General features: G+C 35.2%; 1 protein-coding gene across 2 annotated transcripts in view; it reads right to left on the reverse strand.

The window, feature by feature from the left end:
• Positions 1-1,143: 1,143 nt before the first annotated feature.
• Positions 1,144-26,358, reverse strand: part of LOC103707804 (histone-lysine N-methyltransferase, H3 lysine-9 specific SUVH4) — a 41,164-nt gene continuing 15,949 nt past the window's right edge. For both annotated transcript variants that reach the window (XM_089926042.1, XM_026804911.4), the window contains exons 12-18: positions 23,391-23,440; positions 14,399-14,487; positions 12,279-12,438; positions 10,021-10,126; positions 9,728-9,910; positions 7,407-7,625; positions 1,144-1,569 (exon numbers count right to left, since the gene is read on the reverse strand). In XM_089926042.1, coding sequence (XP_089782168.1) covers positions 1,456-1,569; positions 7,407-7,625; positions 9,728-9,910; positions 10,021-10,126; positions 12,279-12,438; positions 14,399-14,487; positions 23,391-23,440 — 921 coding nt within the window. In that variant the 3' untranslated portion in view covers positions 1,144-1,455. The remainder of the gene's footprint in view (positions 1,570-7,406; positions 7,626-9,727; positions 9,911-10,020; positions 10,127-12,278; positions 12,439-14,398; positions 14,488-23,390; positions 23,441-26,358) is intronic.

The raw sequence follows: 26,358 nt of genomic DNA on the forward strand, positions 1-26,358 counted from the left end.
TATATATATATATATATATATATATATATATATATATATAGAAAGAGAGAGAGCCACCAGACTGGCCTACATGAATGGATCTCCACTTAGATCCAGATTGGACATGGAGGTCCTATATCGATAATCCGAACCGTTGAATATGATTTACTATATTTACCTAACAAAAATTATGCGATTTAAAAATGTTTAGCCTATACATCAAGTGGTCTAAAAATGAATTGTCTAAATAACACTAAATTTTATATATATATATATATATATATATATATATATATATATATATATATACATACATACATACATATATATCTATATATACATACATATATACATATATATATATATATATATACGTACATACATACATATATATATATATATATATATATATATATATATATATATACGTACATACATATATACATATATATATATATATATACATACATACATATATACATATATATATATAGATATACATAGATGTGTAGATATATATATATATATATATATATATATATATATATATATATATATATATATATATATATATATATATATATATATATATATATATATATATATATATATATATATATATCGCACATGCGTGCTTGTGCACGCACTTGATTTGGCTACATTCGAATGAATCTCCACTCAAATCTAAATTGGATGATATACATCTCATATTGATGATCCGAATTGTTAGACTTGAACTACTACTTTTAAACTAAATATAAACAAAAAAAATATATGATCGAAAAATCCTTAACCTATACATCAAGTAGTCAAAAAATATATATATTATTTCGTAGTACTTAAATTATCTAACTTTTAATCCCCTAATACATATACTTAAGATATCTAAATTATATAATTTGTGTATAAAAAATTTAGAAATAATAGTTCAGATGTAATAGACTGCATCATCCAATCTAAGCCTTAAAGATCCACTCAAGTATAACCAAATATATATATATATATGTACATACTTATATATAAATATATACCTTGTTGCTTGCATAAAGTATATAAGATAAGCCTCTGTACAACCAAAAAAAAAAAAGATAATTTGTCTTTGAATTGTATGTCTGAAGATCATGAATAGTAAAAAAGAGCATATATGGAGACAACAGTCAACTATTAAGACTAACTTGTATTCATACCACAATGGTCGTCAAATTTACACTTTGGATGTATACATTTAGCATGTCTTGTATACCTCAACATTTAGAATGTCTTGTATGCCTCAAAAATATTTTTCCGAGCACAATAATCCCCAAGTCACAATTTGACGAAAATACACTTTCCATATTCCATATCCTCCAAAAGCCGAAGCTTTGCAAAAGATATGCAATTGCCGTTTTAAGTTGATAGCAAAAAAGAATAGGAAGACAGTGTCCAATATACCACCGCATAAGACATTCAATTATATATAAAATTATCCTCAGTCACTCAGTACAGTCGTTTCCTGCAGTCTACAGCTCCACAATAGCATGGCATCCTAACAATTTTTCCGTCCGGTCCAACTACACTATCCAAGGCATAGCCATAGTCATATGTGAGCTCCTGCGCATGAAACAGAATTTTTTAAGAAAAAGGAGCCACTTTTTTAATTGCAGCTTTAAACAATTAACCAAAATGTTTAAAAATAAAAGAAGCATCATATTTGCAAATCATTCATGTTAAGCTATACATTTGATAGTGGTTAATATGAATATAAGTCCAGCATTGCAAATAACCATCCTTTGTAATTTTGAACCCCAGAAATTCCAACTCAACTTTGATGACAAATTCACAAAAGTTTCTTCCACTAGGAAGTTGTTGGCATTCTATGTCGCAATTAAAATGCTTGTCATTTAGCATTGTAAAATATAATTCCAAAATCACAGTTTGGTTTGAAAATTCAATGAAATGTACGTAACATACGTATAGGGGCATATGTGCGCAAACACATTTACATCTGAATGTTACATTCATTATACCTATTCATGCAACGTTTGGTAGGAGTAAATGGTAATCATAGGTAAGGCTGTCGCAGTTACGGTCAAAGATTAGCTTGTAATTTTAAACCATATGTTTCTAATTATAAAGCACAATTTGTAAGGAATATCGGCTGAAGTTTCTTCACAACATTTTTGTTATTTCATCTCTAGATCTCCATTCCTTTCAATGTTTCCAAGTTCCGCTCTCCTCATCATTTCACTTCCCCTCCAACCCTTTTCAAGATAACTGAGGAGTTCATGGGCTGACAAACAATAATATGGTTGAAATTATCTGAACCTAGAGCATGTCCCTTCTAACAAATAAGAAACAAAAACATATATATAGCCAGAAAAGAATGATGAAGTCATTGGTCCACCTTCTAAAGGTTTATGTGTGAAAAGCATGAGCCATGGGCCTTCACTCTAAAAATTTGGGCCTTAAGAAGGACCCAAAGAGTATGTCCATGGCCCTGACAATGTCCCATTTATTTGTTTTTCATGATATGCTGAACACTTTAGCACTTTATAACATTGCTGACAAATCATCGGTCAAGATGTGGGCACCATGAAATGCCAAGAGTTGGCACTTCCATATAGAAGTCACAGAAAATTTCAACTCAGATTCAGTCATATCTACAACGGACAATGAGAGCCCTACATCGATAATCCGAGCCATTGGATATAACCTACTACCTCTAAATTACTTACCCAAAATTATTTGATTTGGAGACCCTAGCTTATGCATCAAGTGGTCAAAAAATTAGACAATCTAAATAAAATGAAATAATATGTATTTTTTGATCACTTGACGCATAAAGTAGGGATCTTCAAATCAAATGACGTTTGTTGTGTAAGCAATTAAGAGATAGTAGACCACATCCAATGGCTCAAAGACCTGACCAAATCTGAGCAACGAACCGCTCATGTAGCCAAGTCCATATATATATATATATATATATATATATATATATATATATATATATATATATATATAGCTGTAATTGGCTATAATCGAGTGGGTCTCCAATCAGATTCAGTTAGGTCTACATCGGATAAGGGAGTGTCCCACATAGATGATCCAAACCATTGGATATGATCTATTACGTCTAAACTGTTTACACACCAAAAATCTTGTATTTTGGAGACTCCTAACCTATGAATCAAATGATCATATATATATATATATATATATAATGTTATTTAGAGTGTCCTTTTTTGACTACTTGATGCATAAACTAGACGTCTCCAAATCACGAGTTTTAGCATATAAGTAATAGATCATATCCAACAGCTCAAGTCATCGATGTGGGACCCCCATCATCCAATCTCGATCCGACCGGATCTAAATAAAAATCCACTCAAGTGCAGCCAAATCTAGCTCTATACGCATACACCTACACATATACATAAACATGCATGTGCATATTTACAATCATCACTCCATCATCCCATGTTGACTTGCCCTTGACACCTAAAAATTGACACCTGTAACATGTCAAAGTAAGATCGAGTAACATCAATGGCTCATGGCTCATGGCTCATGTATAAACTAAAGATCTTTATCAAGCACTGTTGCAACAGCCAGATTAAATTAATAGGCCCTCTCTTGAATAATAGCTAAAATACAAAATAGATAAATAGGGTTTTCTTTACAGAGCCTTTCATAATGTTCATCGAAATCAAGGAAGAGATTTATAAGGCCCTTGCTTACTAATAATTTTTGTGCAGTTAGGACAACCTTCTTAATTTACAACATTGCAACTCTTTTTATGCCTGAGCATATTACTAGATCAACCACTGTACATGAACGTGTGCTTCCAGTACGTTCCATTTCATACTGTCTGGGGCAGTCCAAGTTACCTATACCATAATAAATTAAGTTTCCACAAGTTGACAGCTCAAGGTTCTAATGAATCGATTAGCATCTGCAATTAAGCTGGGTATTTGTATCAGAATAATTTTAAGGCTTAACTAACAAGGGGCTTGATCATATGATGTAGATTAATTCCATGAATTTGGGTCAAAATGTAATTTTCACTTCACAATGGAAGAACTTTAAATCATCCGATGGATCTTCTTTATAAGTGTTCTGATGGTTAGGGAACTCATGCATCAAATGATATCGGGCAGTTGTTTGGGCAATCTGAGAAGCTGATAGTATATTTGGACATAAGTCTAATAAAGAAGGCCTCTATTACCTCTCTAATAACAAAGGCTCAAGGCAAACCAAGGCAGATCTCTTGGGGTGTAGATGCAAGACACAAAGCAAGGCACATGCCTCGATAAGTTAAAGTGCAGTACATAAATAAATAAACATGCATATATATATATATATATATATATATATATATATATATATATATATATATATATAGATAGATAGATAGATAGATAGATATAGATATACACCTAGACTGCTGTGTAAATACACGTGTGTATATATACACATGCAAATACGCATCAAAACATTTATATTTAATGAAATCGTGATGTTAGACATATTTGAGAATACCAGTAACACAAAAAATGCGGAGTTCAACACAGACAAAAACACATAGAAAGGCTTAAATAGTTTCAAATAGCATCACATGTAGTTACACACAAACACACACATAACAGCACAATAAATACACACCTAGGAAGCATTGATATGGAAACAACACAATATGGATATGCCAATTCGGCAAATCTTGACAAATTAAGATACCATACAACTAGGATACAGCAATAAATAAATAGATACTTTTCATAAATGATTAAAAAACATTCAACGGGATAAAATTTAACCTAGAACACCACAAAACAACATTCAACATCAAGACTGAAAAATAGAAACATGAAATAAATCATCAAAGCTCTCTTGCCAGCAAGTGCCAAAGCTTTACTTACATCTTGAGCATCCTCTATCACAATATGTTTGAAAGATTCACAAGCCCTTTGACCCATTGACATGGAGCTTTCTCTAAATTTACGCTTCTTAATACCTCTATTGAGGAAGTTTTAACACCATGGTTAGGGTCTCTTAGCCCTTTAGGATTTATTTGGATGAGGGATGATTTTATCCAACGATAAGATCTATCATGCTGAAGAATTCAAACAAAGGAAGCAAGGTAAGGAAGAAGTATTATGGATTGACACCAGAACCTATTATCCTTGAATTTTTAGGGATAACAAAAAGCAACATTCCAACAAAATATCTTGCCTATGATTGCTAGGTACAGGAGGATTAAATCCTCCCAGAATTCCTTTAAATCCTCTAGCATGAGACCACCTTCGCTGAAGACATTTGAACCAATGGAGATGTTATCACCAAAGAACAGGATCCAGCATCAAAGCAGGCCTTTAAACTTTGCTGGAACAGTTTTCTATACTTGTGGTCCAAAACCCCTACTGGAAGATTTGTCACTATCACCAAAAAAAAGAAAAAAGCCTTGTCAAGTTACCTCTAAGAAGTGACTCGACAAATTTTATCATTATTATTATGTAGGAGTGGCAATTTATGACCCGACCCGTCAACCTAACCTATGAATGACCCACTTTAAGCAAGTTCAAGTTTGCCATAAATGGGTTTGGGTCATAAAGAGGTCAACCCGTCTAGATTTATTTATCAAATGTCTTAGGTTCAGGTTTAGACCTTCGATTCGTTTAACCCATTTTGACCCGTTTAATAATTAGGTCAGGTCAGAACCTAGCCTATTTAACCCATTTAAAACTTGTTTAACCTATTTAAAACCTACTTAACATGTTGTTGTCCTATTTAACCTGACCCGCTTAACCTATTTAACCCGTTTAAATCCACTTAATGCATTAAAAACCTACTTAATCTATTTAACCTGATTAGACCTGTTTAATAAATGGCTTATGCGAGTCAGATCGGATTACATGTTTAATAAATAGGTCGGCTTTAAATCTAATTTTTGAACTATTTAATAACTAGGTCGGGTACAAGTTGATAAATTTTTGACCCAACCTGCATCCAACCTGACCAGTATTCAACTCAATCTGACCTGATTGCGACCCCTATTATTATGACACGATGTTAGTAAATTTAGATAAAGTTACAAACTTTGAAATTTTAAGAATTTCAGGTTTTGGGCTTGGTAGGAGTAAATCTTAAGAAGACAAATACACATGTAAAAAATTTGCATATGTGCAATGGTGTCAGGAACAGGAGCATGTTAAAGAGTCAGATTCCTTTCTGAATCTTGGGATACAGGGACTCTGCTGAAAAGGATCCACAAATTGGATGCAGGTATGGGGGCACACCTAATATTATCTAACAAGTAGGAAGCAGCCACTTTGTCTCCGGATGTATATTTTATAATTGTCTCCTAATATGAATGATAAATTTTGGTCAAACCATTTGCTGAACTATAAATGATTTTAACATGATTTACACTTTGATGTCACTAAAATTAACATCTAGTTATTTGGCCATGCCAGGCCACAAGACCAACCAAGTCTCAGCAAGGCACGCAGGTCCAACATGCACAAAGTGGGCCACATAAGGCCTGTCAAACACAGATTATGGCCACAAGACTTGTAAAACTCAAAGTAGGCCCTATAAGGTCCATGATACAGACATACACATACGAGCATACATGCATGCATGTGGTCATTAGGCAATTGCTCACAATAGCAGGGCGGTACATACAAACAGATACCACTCGTTCAACGGCCTTTTATATAGACAGAGAAAGAGAGAGAGAGTTCAACGGCCAATATAAGACTCACAAAACATAAGCCAGGATCCAATGTATAGTAAAAAACTAGAAGTGGACCTCACTAGGTGCATACAGCATAAGCTATGCGTACAAGCAAACTGAAGTCCAAATAAGGCTCTTTAGGCCTTCTTTAACTAAATAAATATCTTCACCATTATGTTCAGTGATAGAACAATTTGGAGATTGTAAATCAATGTAAAGCATATATGTAAACACATTTATTAATCAATTCATGGAATTCAGGAATGCCCAAGATTAAGCCGCATAATATTGAACGAACAGAAAACTAAAATGGCTTTTATTATTCTTCATGAGGCCTCTAAACTGCAGGCACCCTCTTCTTACTCGCAAGTCCTTGAACCTGATGGCAGGCTTGGACTTGCATAAACAAAAACCCATTTATGGGGTGAATTTGATAAATGCATCATAATATACATTGTGAATCCTGCACATATACTATCCATAATTGTTGCTTATGTTGATATTGCAAGATGTCAAGACTCGTAGAACTTTTTATAAATAGACTCCACAACTTGATCTTGTTCTAAAGTTATCATCATGTTCTCCTGTGCAGTGCATGACACTACCACAAAAGAAACCCATTGCATAAATCAGAAGCAGCCAAGTTAACATGACATCAATACTTGGAGAAATAACCGGCTATGTGGAAAGTTTGAAAATCTAGCAGTGTCATTACCTGCAAAGGAGGAATAGTGTCAGCTGCAAACAACATTATTTTGGCCATTTTGATGTCATGATGTGAGCTCAGAACACATTGGACAAAGAGATTTGGTTGGCAGCTATGATTGATGAACCTAGCAACATTGCCAATTAGGCCTGCATTAATACAATACTCTGGCACTTCTGACATTTTATCATCAAGGTTGGTAAGAAAAGAGACATCCCCAGGCCGCCGCTGTCAAACCAAACAGAAAACAAGATTACAAATATGCAGTGAAACTTTTTGAGGGAATAAAGATTCAGTTATGGAAGTGTATAACAGCTAGGCAGTGAAACATCTTAACAAGGTACAACATTTATGAAAACTCTTTGCAGCCCTATAAGTAACATGAATTTGTTGGCAACTAAATTAAATGCAAGCCACATAAAATTTGCATGAAGCATATAAATGATAACATACCTTACAGAAGTTATTGCAGTTTAAACTAACATCAAACAATTTATAACATAAGACTGGTTATTGGAAAATCTGATAACTAAATCACACCATATATGTTATTGCTGCTAGATTTTGAAAGCTTGTTTTCATTTTAAGATATATACGCATAATGAGTTTCGGTTCAATGTTTTTAATCATTCCAGTCACAAAACAGTAAGAAAATCCAATAAAAATTTGAAAGCCGTTTACAAAAATAAACATGTAAAAGTCAAGAAAGCAAAGAAACTCACCACTCTTAAAAGATAGCATACTGTTTGGGTCCTTTGACTACATTGTTTTGGTGGTTTCTTTATCAAAACAATAGATATATGTACCAGTGACATGCATGCATCTACATGCACATGCATCATATATATTATCATGTATGACATTGCTCTAGACTAGAGTGTAATATTTCATTTCACTGTTTGATGAGAATAACAAACAAAAATCCATATTCTATCACCTTTCAATGCTGGTATTGCGAATCCTACACATACATACATACATACATACTTACATATACATACATACATACATACATGCATATATATACATACATATATATATATAGATAGATAGATAGATAGATATGCCCGCCTGCGATGCTCTGGAGAATGTTCAGATATTATATACCAAACAACTAGAACCAGGAGTATTTATAAGATGAGCTAACTATTTTGAATAAACTAACTATAAATATACTAATTACGAATAAACATAAAAGTACAAAATTAATTACAAATAATTATACATATATATATGGTACATAATATCACAATGTTTTCACATATTTACAAAACTAGTAGCTTAATGTTGAGAAAATTCTTTTGAATTGGAAGGGGAAAAATATGATAAAAGATTAGCATGAACTGACCATGTGCCTAACAAAGTTGGCCTGCTAGGAAATTTTGGATGAAACTGATAACAACAATACAACGCATGACCCTAAACTCTGAAACCTTAATATACAAGACCTGTTCCATCTATCTATAAGGTAAGTCTTACAAACCAGGATCCACTAAATTTAGAATGTTTCAAATTGACTATATACCTAATCACTATTCCAAATTGGTGCCAAATTCTCAGCTCAGGACAACTAAAAGTCAAAAAAGAAGAAAAAGGACAAAACGAGGAATGCTACCAAGAAGGAAGAAAAATCATTAAGTCATCAACCTTTAAATACATACAGTAGAAATTCCTGCAGCTGACTAGGAATGTATATCAAAAACATATACACAGTTTACATGCCATTCATCCTCAATGTGCTGTACTACACTAAGATGGCCATACTCCAGAATGGTCTCATTTACTTCCTAATATCTAGTTATTATGCATATACATTATTTTCTGGTACCTAAAAGAGAATTTTATGGAATCCAACTAACTTTTTGGTATCTAGAAAATTCTTAACCCCAAAGATATGTCAATCCCAGAAACAACCTGGACCCAATGCAATAAGCATGGGGTTGGACTTGGATCTAGACCAACCCAACCTAGAGCATTTTCCATATTGGCTTCTAGAAATATATCAAAAACCTAGGGCAACCTAATATATAAGCAGGTACAATCTGATCTAGATACTGGACCAAAATTTAATAATAAAGCTCTATTCTCTACAGAATAACTTTAAATGAAAAAGATGTCAAACAAATCTAGAGAAATAGCTACAGTTTGCTGACCGACATTGATGTCCAGGTCTTCACTTTCCAGAACTTAAGGGCATAGTTAAAATAGAGAAATGAATAATCAAACAAATGTTCAAACATCAATATCTACTTAGGTGAGTTATCATATTACTATCATAAAAAATAACCATTCTATGACAAAAGGAAAAAAGTATTTTCAATGATAGGTACCTCTCTTCCATCAAGGCCTTTCATTGTTTGTAGACAATCTATATCAAAAATATAGTTGTTTTCAGAGGCATTTTCAACCTCATCAGTCTTCATCAGTATTCCAGTATATTCACAAATTGGAGCACCAGCAGGAATGGTATCCCATGACCTAACAGCCCAACCCTTTTTGGGTGTGCGGAATACCTGTAGCAGGTGTAGTAACAGAAAGACAAGATCAGATAGACCGCTTAGAATAAAAACAAGTAGCATAAACAAGCATGATTATCAAGAAAGAATGGCCAGACAATTACAACCTCTAGGCGGTATTTTAAGCCCTGCTGGGATGTTCTGTTTACACAGTTAACACTGCATCCACAACTAGGACCACACTCAAACACCACAGCTTTAGCTTCGACCAATCTAAAGAAGCAAGACAGGAGAGTTTAGTTCCATTAAATTGATGAAATAGAACTTATATTATAATAGCAAACAATGAACTTTTCAAAAAGCTATGGAACAAAAGTATCATATGAGACCAGAGAATTAGGAGACAAATGCCAAATATTTCCTTCCCTTCCATCGATATGCCTCCCTCCCCACCCCACTCCACCCCCAACAAATATATATAACACTATACGGTAAGTGTTAAAACTGACACAAAAATATAAAAAGCAAGATCCGCAGTACCGGAAGCGGTACAGTACAGTGTCGTTTTGGTGCATTTCGACAAAGGGAAACAAGAGAGGGAAGAGGAGAGGGAGAAGAGAGAAAGAGAGGGAGGGAGAGAGAGATGGAAGGGAAGAGAGATGCCAGGAAAGGTTGAGAGAGGTGGCTCTGAAGCCCTTCTCTCCACCGCTCATCAACAGGCCCCACTGAGTGACCAAAAGAGAGGGAGGGAGAGAAAGCGAGAGTGGGAGAGGGAGGAGAGAGAGAGAGATGCTAGGAAAGAGAGAGAGCGGGGACTTCCAAGCCCTCCTCTCCTTTGCTCATCCACAGGGCCCGCTAGGCCCGAACCCAATATTTCTCTCTATTCTTTAAATGAAGTCTCCACAAAGAAATTTTTAATTTTAAATTTTTCTTCCTTAAAATTTTTAATTTATTTTTTTTCTTTTTCAACTTCATTTGAAGAACAGGAAAAAATTTAATAAGTTGGGATCAAGCCCTATTTCGTTCGAAACAGGGGCTCTGCCCGGTAGGTACTATGGACGAGCGAAGGATGAGAGGAGGGCTTCCGAGCCCCCTCTCTCCCTCCTTGCATCCCTCTCCCCCCTCCTCCCTCTCCCTCTCCTGACATCTCTCTCTCCCCCCTCCTCCCTCTCCCTCTCCAGACATCTCTCTCCCCCCTCCTCCCTCTCCTTCTCCCTCTCCCCTTCCCTCGCCCATGGTCTGCCGTACCGGTCCATACCGGCCGGTACGGGCCGATACGTACCGGTCCGGCCTGGGACCGGTACCGGATCAGCGTAAAATCTGGTACCGCTAATTTATTGTTGAAGAACCGGTACGGAACCGGTACGGACCGGTTCGGACCGGTACGGGACCGGTTTCGTACCGGGCCGGGCCGCCACCGGTACGCCGACCGATACCGGTACGGCGGACCTTGCCCTCGCCAGTTTCTCAAAACGAGGGGCGGCCTACCAGTATGCCTCGAACCGGGCAGTTCGGGGCAGTACAACTATCCTTGATGAAAAGGATATTGTTTAGATACAATTCCATGTCTAGAATTAGCCCCAGATACTCATGAGCCAACATGATGTGATCAACGCTGATCAGAACTTATAATCACCAATAATTAAATATTGATCTCAGCAATTGTAAAGAAATTATAATTTTAGACTTTACACGAGCTGAAGATGGACAAGTTCCTCAAACTCAATAGCCCAAGGACTGGAATACAGGGTTGGTCTAATATGGTATGATATGGCATGTGGCACATGCAAAATATGGTTTCAAATAGGGATACAAATGCAGGCTGTGTCATCCCAGAGCACCCTGAAATAAGTCAGTAAATTGCCCATTCTTTATTTTTTAAAAAGAAAAGGGCTTCAATATCTTTTAAAAAGAAAAAGCATGGCATGGCATGTATTGTTATGGGGTGTGTCATGCTAGCTAGTGGTCGGCATGCCCCAAAGAGCAACACTTATGTTTACTTTATATCTAAATTCTAACGACAAAGCCTAATTAATTGAGTAATGAAAATTAAACCCCCGAACCCAAAAGACTTCAATAACCATGTACATAGACACACTAATAAAAGGGCATACAGTGCATGGGTCTCCTATCACCACAAGGCCTAGGGAGGGTCAAATGTACATAGACTTACCCTGCACACAGCGAAGATATTTCTATGTTTCGAACCTGTGCCACCCAAGTCACAATAGAACAATCTTACCGATGTACACGTAACCTTGTATATACATATACAAATACATACATAGATACATGCACACATAAATGCATACAATGCAAACATATTTGTATATGCTAGATTAATGTCACAAATTTGTCGTGCAAGATCCATTATAAGAAGCAGCTACTTGCAGTTCAAGTAGAAGAAGATGATGACAGTACGCACCTGCCGCCATCCTTGCGCACATACGGAAAATCTGAGCCATTTAGTCTAGCACAAGCGCAAGTTCTTGGATCTATACAATCTCCTTTGCAGTTACATCCAACAGCATTTGCAGGGATCTTCAAATTTTCAGCCACTCGTAATGATCTATCATATATAAACCCTAGATATGATTGAGAAACCAAACAGGGTGAATGCATTAGCCATTAAAATGGTATGATCATACGAACTATCAGCCAGAATGCTATGCGGTCATTACTCTTAGCAATTATCAAAAAAAACAAATACAACTATCAGCAGACAGCAGCAATCTGCTTACAAGACATACTTGCATATATTGCCAGATTAACAAATAAGAAAATCGCCAATATTCTAAAAAAATTGAACCAATTGGCTAACTTTTCTCTCATATAATACAGTTTCCTATTTGTATGTTTGTGGCCACTGCTCTCTCAGAGACACCAAACTCCCTTCCTTCCTCCATTCCTTTCTCGTTCACTCCAACTCCATAGCACGACATTTGAAACCTCAGTTTCTATTTGATTGATAAGAAGGATTGAGGCAAGGTGAAAAGGACTTGTAACACATCCTTAAGGCTAACTCAAAATCTCAACTAAATCCAAAAGGGTGATAAGATAATTCAATCATGCATTTTGCACATATGAAATTTGTTTCCTTTTGTTGCACTTGCATGCTTTTTTTCGCATAGGCAGTTTATGAGAAGTTTTATAGCATAGAGATAGCTGTGGTTCACAATAAAGATGCATATCGCCCCATACTAGGCCTCCCATACCATATCGGTAACGAACTGAGACTCAGTATGGAGGGTGCACTGAGTCTCGATACCCCGAACTCACCCCCATTCTAGGCATACTGATGCTGTACCAGCGTGATACAGGTACAGTATCTGGTACTGAGTTGGAGAACCTTGGCAGTAACTCTTATTGAAGTGTCATGTGACCAGCATGATACAAGTAAAGGAAATCAATCTTTTGACGCATCATCTATTACTATGTCAGTGTTACAATTTGTGTCGCTTGGCCAAAATAAGATCCACCAAAGGTAGAAAACATTTTACCACTCAACCCTCAACAAGACTTCTTGGTTACAATTAACAATACACTTGCAAGTTCAGAGGTATGCTTGAGAATATACGATTAGGTTTCATCTAAACAATAAGTCACATGAATTAATAGCTACATATTTTTCTCTAACCATTAAAGCTTCAGATTTGACCAAAATGGTCATAAGAAAATCTACAAAAAGTAGGAGCATTGCTCAAACTCCCCATAAATGGGCTCGAGATGTCACTCCCTTTATCCCCTACCTCATTTGTTCCTTCCCATTGATGCTCTCACGACATTCATAAAGAGTTTCCGCCACTTCTCCATGTTCACATAATTCACATCACCAATGCCACAACATCTCAGGCAAGGTACGCGGTACCGACTGTACCGATGTACCGGTGGGCATCGGTACCGGTACGGTACCGAACCAAACCGGTACTGTACTGATGGGGCTAAAAGCCAAAAAAAATTGGAGCCGGTACGGACTGGTTGGTTCGGTCCGGTAACGGATCGATACGCGTCGGTACGCATCGGTACCGGTTGGTACAGGCCGGTACCGGTCGGTACGCATCGGTACCGGTCGGTACGGTTCGGTACCGAAATATGTAGTTGTACCGTACCGGTAGGATCCGGTACCAGTATGTACCGGCCGGTACCGACCCGTACCGACCGGTACGGCAAACCATGATCTCAGGCATTAGAGAACATAAAAAAGAGAAGTGTGGTGATTCCTAAACTCCTTGGTGATGTGTACATCTATTCAAATTCTTGTCTTTTATGGCATGAATACTAAATATCAAGCATGTGTCTTTCCTAACTTGTTTCTTTGTTTATTCATCAAAATAGACTGAACCTATTCAATTATTGTCACGGCTAGTGTTAATGATCAGTGGAGAAAATGAAAGAGGATCAAGAGTTGCAATAGTAGCTAAATGAAAAAAAATATAGCATGTATAAGAACATTTCTAAAATCTTGTCAAGAGATTGATCCTAAATTAATGCAGTGATGATGAATCCTACATCATGACTCATAATACAACTCATAGTACAACTTGCCTATAGGAGAAACTGGTGGATCATCAACCACATTTGTTGCTGGGATAGGAAACTTTTCTTGGCCCCCACTAATATCCTCGCAGACCAACCTATCCACAAAAAAAGAAATATATGTTAGTCCATGATCAAACAAGTGAAAATGCCAAGAGAGAAAGACTAGCAAAAGCTACGGTATTGTACATAAGTTATATGGTTCTCAAAAGTCAAAACCATGATGATCAAGTTTAGAATAAACCTATAGAAAGTCAGAAAAAAGAAGAAATCAAATTCGAAATAAAGGAGAGATGAATAGCAGATTAATCATGTCCTCTACAACAAAGAAACATGTTAACATATATATATATATATATATATATATATATATATATATATATATATATATATATATATATATATATATATATATATATATATATATATATAGATAGATAGATAGATAGATAGATATACACTAAACTAGTGAAAATCAACTTAAATAGACAGATTTCTAAAATCAACCATAATATGTCCAACATGAAAAGCATATCGATTGGAGTTGTATTAGATAAATTTTCTAAATGCCAAATAAAGGGACTAACTTATCATTCCATGGACAGGTTTGGCTTGGTCAAGGAAAAATGTTTCTATAACTTCCAAAATATAAAAGCAACATTGCAGGAGAACAGCACTTCTTAAATACATCTCGAATAAGTAAAAAAATTGAAACAAAGCTTCTACAAGGAGGTAGAATGAGAAGCCTTTAGTTATTTTTACTTCAAGCCCCTATTTTGTTTGTTGGAAATGATGACCTTATTTAAGTTAAGGGCAAAAACATAGATATGTAAATGAATGAAGGAATACCGAGGCATTCCAAACTATCACAGACACAAACACAATCTAAAATACTACACTGGCTATAAGCTCTATCTAGGCTCCAATTATCAACCAAGTTAACAACTCGATTGTACCCAAGGGTTAAGTAATGCATCAGTTTGATATGCAACTCCTGGTTCATACCAAATGGAGCTCCTCTTTGCCTAGGATGGGTCAATACAGGTAGGAACCGCTGAAACCGCACGAAACTGCTTGAACCGACTTGGATCAAGCAGTTTGGGTGCAAATTGAGGCCAATTTGCTATGAGCTGGCCCCAAACCAATCATGGACCGAGCTATACAGCACGGTACCGCTATGGATGCTTTCTTTTACCTTGTTGCATACACATTTCTCACTATCTACAGGTGAAAATGAGCCTAAACAAATTAACATGCTGTATTAGTCAATAAATTGATCATGGAGACTTAGAAATGGGCCTAAATTCATTAACATGCTGTCTTAGTCACACATCATTCTGAAATCAAAAAATGCCTCAAAGACATTATAATTAATACTTGAAAATTTGATATAGTAACTAGAACTACTATGAAATTAAACAATTTAGAAATAAAATAAATAATAAGCAGCTATATGGATTAGATCTCGAAGTCAATTCCAGTCTCCAATAAGGAGAAAGAAGGGGAGGAGATCAAGACCTTAGGAGCAAAGTTCAACATCATAGAGAATGAGACCAATTAAAAATGTAACAAATCAATAAAGTTGATGTATTGCAACAATTAGTTCGGCACAAGCATGTAGATAGATAAAATCCCGTCAACAAGAAATGTGCAAAAGTCTTCCCCTCAACAAGAAATGTGTTTGTCTTTCCTTCAACAATAAATGTGTTAAAGTCTTAGATTGAACTATAATTTAAGAATGAAAGGATTTATTCAAACACAGAAATAAGAAAGATACCTCCAATCATTACTAAGCACAAAGCGAGTAACATTTTCCAAGATCAGTTAAAAGCAAAACCTAATTAATAACAGTTTGTAAATTTTTATTAGTCAATAAGCAAAAACTTAGCTTGGGATGCCAGATAGTGCAGTTAGGAAAGTTATTGAGGGTTGGTACCAATAACTTGGGATCGAATCCTATCATTACCTAATTTTTGGCTAGATTTCCTCCCATCCTAGTTCTTTAAAAAAAACTAAGTTATTAGATACTATTGTTCTAAAACCTTGTCGATCTCGGCAGTTTAAATAGTAATATGATATCAAACAATTGAGACCTTACTAATTAATACAAAATGATTCTATACGATGGAACAGTTAGAAGAATTTTAAAATGAATAAAGTATGCCATCTTCAAATGTTGCATCAAAATTAACAATACAACAAATAAAGTCTTAGCTTTACATTTGATTTTTGTAAATTACCCCATTTCTTGTTTACTAGTCAAATGAGTAGTGCTACATCTAGACTCTTTGGTTGTACATCGATCCACTAGTCAGTAAGCCCTTTCTATACAAGATCCATGATTTTTAGTAACCTAATTCTTTGTTAAATACTAATCTTAATACAATATGTATTACAAGTATTTTGAATTCACCTTTGTGTGATTTATGCGATAAACATGCATGTTTTTAACTTCCAACACAAAAAACGATAACTAGGATAACTCCATACTTCCACATTTTTCCTTGCAAAAACACAGCATTGAGATAAGAAAATATAATAAAAAATGCAAAACCAGAATTTGGAGGTCAAAATGTCATACCAAGCGTGTTTGTGGTGTATCCTTTTGTACCCATGATACCCTTTGCGGGCATGATCCCTGTACACAATGTATTGTACATTATCCATGATCTAAAACCTCTCCCAACTAGAGCCTCCTCAAATCTTTGCTATGTCTATACTACCTCAATCGATTTTTACTACTTTGTCCTTAATTTATGCAACTCTTACAATTTCATTGATATATTAATTTCTTATTCATCTTTTCTAGTTTTACCACACATCCATCTTAACATTCCAATTTCCGCAATGTTCAACTTGTTTCCATGTGCTTTCCTTATTCCCCTGCACGTTGAGTCATACAAGATGGCAGGCCTTACTATGTTATATATTATTTTTCTTCAAGTCTCCAAGTTATGCATCTATCATGTAATATTTTTAAAGTTCCTCTCCAATTCATCCAACCAACTCTAATTAAAGTACATAATCTTCATCTATCTTCACATTACTTTATACAATAGATCCTAAGTAACGAAAACGGCCACCTTTTAGCATCTTTTGGTCATTAATCTTAAATGGTATAAGATAGGGGTGGCAATCAGGTCGGGTCAACTCGAATATGGATCGAGTCAAAAATTGGCAACCCAAACCCAATCATTTTATTAAATACGTCAAAAATCCAAACCAAAACCTGAACTATTTACGAAACAAGTAACCCAACCCAACCGGCATAACTTGTTTATGAAACAGGTCGAATCAAGTTAAATGTGTTAAACAAGTTAAGTGTGTTTAACAAGTTAAATATGTTTAAACGGATTAAAAAGTTTAAGCAAGTCAGGTTAAGAGGGACAGAAATGTGTTAAGTAGGGCATAACTAGGATAAACAAGTCTTAAATAGGTTAAACGGATGGATCATGACCCGATCCAATTGTTAAATGAGTCAAGAGGTTAAACAGGTCAAAGAGTCTAGGCAAGTTGACCTATTTTGATGCACGCCTATTTATGCCAACCTCAAACTCGCTTAAAGCGGGTTAGTTGCAGGTTGATAGGTTGGGTCATAAATTGCATGTCCGGCATAACATCTTCATTTCCATTCTCCCTAAAATTACATTTCATACACTTTATCTTTGTTCTACTAACCTTTAAAGCCCTTATCTTCTAATATTTTCCTCTATAAGTCCAAATTTAGTATTTAATCCATTTCGCTTTTTCATCAATCAATACCATATCATTTGAAAATAACATGCACCATGGTTCATTTTCCTGATTATTAGTAGTAAGCTCATCCATAATTAGTATAAAAAGATATGGGCTTATTGTGGATCCTTGATCCGAGCCAATAGTAACTAGAAATAGACTTATTGCAACAATTTCTAACAATTGTCGACATCCCAATATACATGTCCTCAACTACTTCAATATGCCATTTCTGTATACCCTTCCTTCTTAAAGCCCACAAAATAAATTACTTGAGACCATCATTAGCTTTTTCTAAATCAATAAATACCATATGTAGACTTTTCCTTCCTCTCTATATTTCTCTATCAACTGTCTAATTGAAATGATTGTTGATATTTCAAGCATAAATCCAAACTGGTTATCGGAAATATTTGTTATTTTTCCTAATCTTTGTTCAATTACCCTTTTCCATAATCCATAAAGTGAGTCATAAGCTTAATTTCCCAATAATTAGAACATTTGTACATTACCTTTATTCTTATAGATACGTGTGACAATACTTCTCTTCAATCATCTAGCATTTTCTTGGTTTTTAAGATTTTATCAAATAAATTACCCAATTTAACATGATATCTTCAAGAACTATCCAAATCTCAATAGGTATTTCATCTAACCCTAATGCCTAACCTTTTTGTATTCTTTTCAAAACTATCTCTACTTTGCTTTTATGAATTGTATGTATAAAATCTTAATTTGACTTCTCCTTAATTTTACTTATTCAATGAAGATTTCTTTAGTAGAATTTTCATTTAACAAATTTTCAAAATAATATCTCCATCTTTCTTTAATTTTCTTATCTTTCACCGATATCCCACTATACTCACTTTTAATGTATCTAACTTAATCTATTTCTTCTCTCTAGCTTTAGCTATTTAAGGAATTTCATTCACCTTTTAAAACCAATATATCATATAAATTATCATATGCTACATATTTAGCCTTACTTTATGAGCACTTTGCATCTTTTTTAGCATACTTATATCTTAGGATCCTCGCCATTGTTTTGTTATGGTTTAAAATCAATCTATTCTATTTTAGTTGGCTCTTGTACCTCATTATTCCATCACCATGTTTCTTTATTTATATATTTTTTTCTCTTTTGACTCTCCTAAAATATCTTTAGCTATCCTCTTTAACACTGTTGAACATTTGGTCCAACATTTTATTTGGTTTAGTCCTTAATTTCCAAATTTTCTCCTCTAGTAATTTATCCCTAAAAGATATATTATTTTCTCTTTTTAAATTCAACCATCTTATCTTTAGATGCCTATTAATTTTTTTCCTTTTCTTCTTATACTTAGTGTATAAATCCGAGACTATTAACCTATGTTGTTTTGTTAAATTCTCTCTTGGTATCATCTTACAATTATTAAATGTTAATCTCTCTTCTTTTGATAAAAAACAATCTATTTGTGATGAATTTGATCAACATTTAAAGGATACCGAATGTTGAACTCTCTTCTTAACATAAGTGCTTGTAATTGCCGGATCATAACTACTGCAAGCTTGAGAATTGAATCTCTCACTAAATTTCTATCCCCAAAATTAAATACCACATGCAAGAAATGCGGAATCGTCCCGAACTACCTAGTTTGGGGCGTACCGAGCTGTGCCGACGGCAGACCAGGATGGTTCCGGCATTCAAAATGATAAATCAGTAGGTGGGGAGAGAGGGACAAGCAAATAGAGAAAAAGAGAGAGGGGAGGAGGAAGGGAGAGGAAGCAAGGGCAGTCGGAGGCCTCTGGAGGGCCCTGAAGGGCTAGAAAAGGCGGAGCCGCCCTCCGGACCTCTATTTTGTTCGAAATAGGGGTCCGGCGGGGCCCCTTTTTTATTTTGAAAATTTTAAGTGAAGTCAGCGAGGGGTTTGCCGACTACATGTCATTGTACAAAACAGGGGTCCGTCGGAGCCCTCTTTTTTATTTTGAAAATCTTAAGTGAAGTCAACGAGGGGTTTGCCAACTACATGTCATTGTATCCATTAATTCTCTATTCTTTCCAATTAAAGTTCCAACACTTGACTAGCACATCTAATTCTCTTCTTCGATATAATTACCTTCTTTATATGATGCAATTTCTCGTCTCCTGACTACTCTAGGTTATGCCGTAACAAGTCAATTATGAGCAATGACCGAACCAATTGCTCATTCACCACTCCAATCGGGCTGTGTTTGTAGCAGGTCATTTATGGATAAGGGCTTAACTATCCCTTGTTATTTGTCACTGCAACCAAGTCACATTGTAGCAGGTGCTTATAGACAACAATCTAAACAACAATTGCCCACTTCTCACCACAACTGAGTTAGGTTATGGCATGTCACAAAGAACAAGGATGCTTTAACATTCATGCATTTCAAATTATTATCCATTTCATAGTTATTGACATATTTATATGATAGGTTGTCAATCTGACATCAAAGCCCCACCTTTCTCATCTGAGCTTGGGGTAGGCCATTAATTGATTGCATGCCATTTAATATTTATAATATTTTGTGGATTTAAACATCAAATATATGTAAAAAATCATTCATGCAAAACATCATTTTTAATTTTTCAACGTCCTCAATTTTTGTTGCATTCTAATACATAATAAGATGGAAGAAATGTTTGCAAGAATCAATTTAAATACATGAAATCACTATATTTTTTGAAAATTTATGTTATCTCTTGACATCATGCAACCAAAACCTATATGTTTATAATCTATCAAAAACTCAAAATTCAAGCTTGGACACGGCATGACATGGCATGGCTAGAAACTCTAAAGATTCTGTTGATATCACCAAAAAAGTGTTTAAACTTGGCACCTTTTGTTTGCAATGTCACGCAAGAGACTCTTAGTTTGAAGTGTCAGAGACTTCATGTCCTTTGCTTTTAATATAGAGTTAACAAGGTTTCATGCATGCTTTAATTGAAGTGTCCCTGTTAATAAGGTTATCAAAAATATATGGGCACCTTAAGCAAAGTATTATTAGGTTTTAATATAAACTTATAATAAATGTATTGACTATTTAATGTGAAAGGTCAATTATGTTTTAACTATGAACATGCCATGGTTAATTATCAACTTAAGCATCTTCAGATATCATAAATAACTTTAAATGAACCTAGCAAATAAATTAAAGAACTTAAATATTCATAGTTTTTCCATTTTGTTTGTCAGATAGCATCTATAACTTTCCTTCCCTTCTTAAGTTTTTGAATATGCGGTACGCCATGTCACCTACCTAGATTTTGAGGTTGTCCTGCCCAACACTTAAGGACAATTAGACATTTGGCTAGGTAACATTGGAGGAAACCCGAGCAAAATCAGGCTGAAGCAAGATTTGAACCTGGGACACTAGTATCCAGCACCGAATGACTTCACGAATCGGTTGGCACCTTTCTTGTTTAGACAAATTGTCAAAATGAACTACAATGAAATAGCTTACCTAGGTTGTTTGTAAATAAAATGGGTTATTAAAATGACTGAGTGAAAATGTGCTTCAATTGGTTATAAAAATATAAACTGCCTTGATCGGTTTATTCTTGCTTAGAAGGGTAATCAAATGAAATATGCATAAACAAGTTTTTCCTTAGATGGATAATTAGTTCTATACTCTTGTGGTACAAAATAGGTATATATAATTAATTGTCTACTCTTATGTACTTGTCTTGTTGCTTTACAATTTATTGAGTGATGTTTGGTACTCATTTTCAAGATACTAGAACAGTCTTGGCATATGTTTAGCACATTTAACTGCAATATAGTTCATTTTCAGCTACAACTAGCAAAACTACAGAAATTATGATCCTAAATATCAAGACACAGTAAAATGATATTAGCCAACTTGCCTTGATTTTTCTAACTCTTCTGGCCAAAACTACAAATGTCAGAGTGAAATGGCCAATAGCAGCCAAAATCACCGAAAGAGCTAAGACTAGTACTCTAACCTAGGGAACTAAACCAAGCTTAAAACCTTGACCACGATCTAGTGAATGCCATCTCCAAAGTTGATAATGACCATACGATATTAAAAATGCTGCAAAATAACAATTTAGACAAGCACGTGAAGTCCATGACCAGGTAACCAATTTATTCATGCTGTCGTTGATAGGTTGGGAGGCACTTGGTCAATCATAAACATAACGCATAGCCTTGAGTGAAAAAAATATACATCCAAGAGGCAATGCAATGGACTATAGCAGACTGTTACCAATGACGGGGGAGAGACATGTATACATCTTAGAAATCGATTTACTTAAATGTGTTGTGACCAACCCCAAAAAAGTTGATGCCAATTATTTGTTTGCTTAAAAAACTAGAATAGACATGACTCTTTCTTTGACCAAATATAGTTTTGACAATGCTCCAGTAGGAAACAAAGAAACATTTCATGATCTAGACATTGATCATATATCAAATACTCATATTTCTAACAAGCCGTTCAACTGATTAGACTCATCCATGAACAAACTGATTTTATATGAAAAAATTGATTTCCCAAAACATCAAGCTTAAATGTTTCATTATGTTATAGTTAACCAACAGGCACAAGTAACATGCAAGGATATGATAGTGAGAGGATAGTTTAAATTTTAAAGAAAATGGGCACTTAAATGCAAAAAAATCATTAGAATTTAAATTTCTCCAGCATAGGAGCATAAATGGACTATGTAATTTAATGAGCAAGCCAAACCACCTTTTTGTAACATTTGACTGTATCATATGCTGACATGTTATATTCAAACTTCAGCTCTGAAGTATTATAGTTCTACAATATTTACGGTTTACAACATTGCATTTTTGAAGCCTACATATGAGCAGGAATCATTCATACATAGTGTCTAACATGTTTTGCGTAAGATAATATTTTAGAATCTTAGCAGGATACAAAGTCCATACACAACAAATTACAGAGCAGCTGACTTCATGAAAACAGGTAATAGAGATCGCCTATGGGATTCAGCCCACACCAAAGCTATTTCCGGGTACTTATGAATCAAGGCCTAACCCAGCCTATAATCCTATGATTTTGCTGGTTGTACTGGCCCAATCCACTAATCCAATAGGACTATCAGCCCGATCATCCACAACAGGCCCTTCATATCCTAGAAATCCTATAGCATCATTATTTAAAAGACAATTGCACCCAAGCAATGATCCTTATTACCTTGGCTCCTAAAAGAGTTCGTGTGAGTGTGTGTGTGTCATTCTCGTGTAGCACTAAAGTATTCATTTCATACCCACGTAGTTCTGAGATGGATGTAGGAGCTTGTGCACGAGTAAAGTGAACCTGAAATTGGTAGAAACCAGTAGACAAGGGTAATAAGTACAAATTAAAAAGCTTGGGCCAACAAGTCTTTGCATATTTATAATATTCAGAAAACAAAATATAAATTCCCCCTCAAAACATTAACACAAACAGTATACAATCATAAATCTATCCCTATACCTCCTCACCATTACTGATATCCTCAATATAAACTGCACTAATGCATGGTTAAACATAGAATACACCTCAAGATGTGTAAAAAAAAAGGAGTGACAAGCAACTTGTCAAACAAGTCGCCAATTTTTTTGACAATGGCTCTATAAAGTGCACATATTAGTAACCAAATATAAAGAGGAATAATGCAATTGGCATCTATAAAGCACTATCAAAAATAATATTAGTTGCCAGACGAATGACCCTTTTATGTTTCTTTTGAATCTTTAACCTTTCAATTCACTTATTTGTCTAATGAAACATTAACACATTGGACCAAAAAAATCCCAGCAGGGTTATTGAACTTTTGAGTAAAGAAAAGGAAAATTGGGCATATCAAGAGTTTAAAACTAAATGCCAAAGAAATCAAATGATTAAAATCATTTGTGGATATTCATATACCTTTTCCTGCAACATTTTACCTAAAAAGAAAGCCAAATTGATATATCTATAATAGTCAATCATGCTTCAAATTTATTCCAAATTTAATGATTAGATGCATGAAATATGCCATATATGTAGTAACCCGACCGACTCAACTCAGTCAAGCTGAGTTGACTCGAGGCCGATACTAGGCTATCGAAATCGACCAGCCTAGATGTATCCATTGAATAAGCTGTGAATCCGTCGGATTTCCCCATGATCCCTCCTTTTTCCATTGAACCTCAGCTAGCAGTCGATTTCCCCTCACTGTTTTGGGAAGGTAAGAAAGAGGAGATCGCCAAATCGCCAATATCCTCCCCTTATTTCTTCACCTTCCTCAGTTTCCATGATCACCGACCAATTCCTCTTTCCTCTCTCCCTCTCACGAATACTCTCCTCCACGGTCTCCTCTTCCTCTCCCTCTCTCTTCTCTTCTTCCCTTTCTCCCCGTCTATTCCTTTCTCTACTACAAGCTCGTCGTGCCCTATCTCCATCGGATTCATGACCGCAGCGCTCGTTGAAGCCTAGGTAAAGCCATGTCTTCCTTCTCATTTTTCCTTATATCATAGCTCATTGCCGATTGAGATTTTGCCAAAATTAGACCATAAAAATTCCCTCTTTTCACTACTTTATTTCAGTAAAACAGACGATTTCGCTCTTTTTCGGTCCTCCTCCACCATTGGTGTTCACCGTCGAGGCCTTTGGCCTCTCTCTTGTGTCGGCCCCTGGCCGATAATGGAGCCCCAGCCACCAGCAAACGGATTAAAGCCCGAATTTGATCGGATTAAAGAAACCCCTTGTTCCATGTTTGTTGACCGCCTTTGCAATAGTCCATCACCAGTCGTGCCCAATAGTTTGCTGTCAGGCCAATGCCTATGCCGGGATGCCCTATGCTCCCATGGTCAACATCCTTGCCGACTATAGCCATCGTCGGGCCCCCATGAGGCCTCCTCTTCCCCTATTCTAAAGAGCGGCAGGCACATGCTCCCCTTATTTTTCCAAAAAAAGAGGAGAGAAAATGGGAAGAAAAAAATTAAATAAAATAAATAATAGATCCCATCCTTTGCTTGTTCCTTTCTCTGTGCACCCTTTAGGTGGACCCCTGTAGAGGGTCCTAGACCAAATCCATTGCAACAGCCTAGCCAATCCTTCCTTCCTCCAGCCCTGGTTCAAGTATGAAGCCCGATCTATTCTGTTTCAGTCCCCTAAGATTTCTTATTTCATATTTAGACTTTAGAATAATTAAATATGAATTAATTGTATTCTTAAATGGCTTTGAATAGCTGACTAATTTGCCCAACTAAACTATGATTTTAGGCGAACAGATGTAAGTGACTTTGACACAAACCTTACTAATTTTTGAATTAGTGACTAATTTTAAATTCCATGAAGTATGAAAATATAGATTATGGTTGATATGATCGGCTCTTTTCGTAAAACTTTAGGATCGAGCTATGCATTATGAATGATTCATGTTTTATGTCAAAAAAACATTGTTTCTTGAATACTTTACTGTGAACTGTTTATGTATGAATTATGATCTCTAAATTATGAAAAATTCCATGTTACAATGAAAATGATCTATAACGCTTGATTGTGCATTATAAACTTCTTATGACGCCATTTCACGTTTTTCAACTAATTTATATAGACACATTCCATGAAAACTATAAAATATTTTAAGGATTCTCGGATAGGTATGACTGCCCCTAGAAATAAAGACTAATAGACACCCTGGAGCTAGCATCCAAAGAAAACGACCTTTTGCCAATGGGTTAAAGTTGGTAATGATTACGGACCATAATAGTTTATTGATTAAGAAAATAGCCCTGTCACAAGTTATAGTGACTGTAGCACAAAATATTTGTGAGCATTGTTTTTAAAATATGGCCAAATGGCAAATATTTGATGACTATAATTATTTTAAATTGCACTTAAATTCATCTTTATGAACCTACATGATTTATGCAACATGATTGGATTATTGTGACATGGTTTGTTATATTATTATATCTATGAAATGCTTTATTTTATAGTAAAAGTTATTTTCTAAATGGTGCATTAAATCATGTAAAACTTATACTTGATCCAGTAAGGTAGTGCAAAGTTACTAAGCTATGAAGCTCACTCTTCTCTTTGTTCTTTTTAGACAAATGAGGCTGCTAGGAGCAAGGAGGTTTAATCCAAGTGGAGGTCGAGATAATAAGCTTTGAAGCATAGTAGCAGGTTAATAACAAATCTAGTTAATGATTATAAAATTATGGTTTATGTAGTTTGAATATTTAAACTCTAGATTTAGATGC

The sequence above is a fragment of the Phoenix dactylifera genome, chromosome 11, assembly GCF_051530095.1.
Source record: "Phoenix dactylifera cultivar Ajwa chromosome 11, Ajwa_hap1_PhDact_Kaust_v1.1, whole genome shotgun sequence".
NCBI lineage: Eukaryota > Viridiplantae > Streptophyta > Magnoliopsida > Arecales > Arecaceae > Phoenix > Phoenix dactylifera.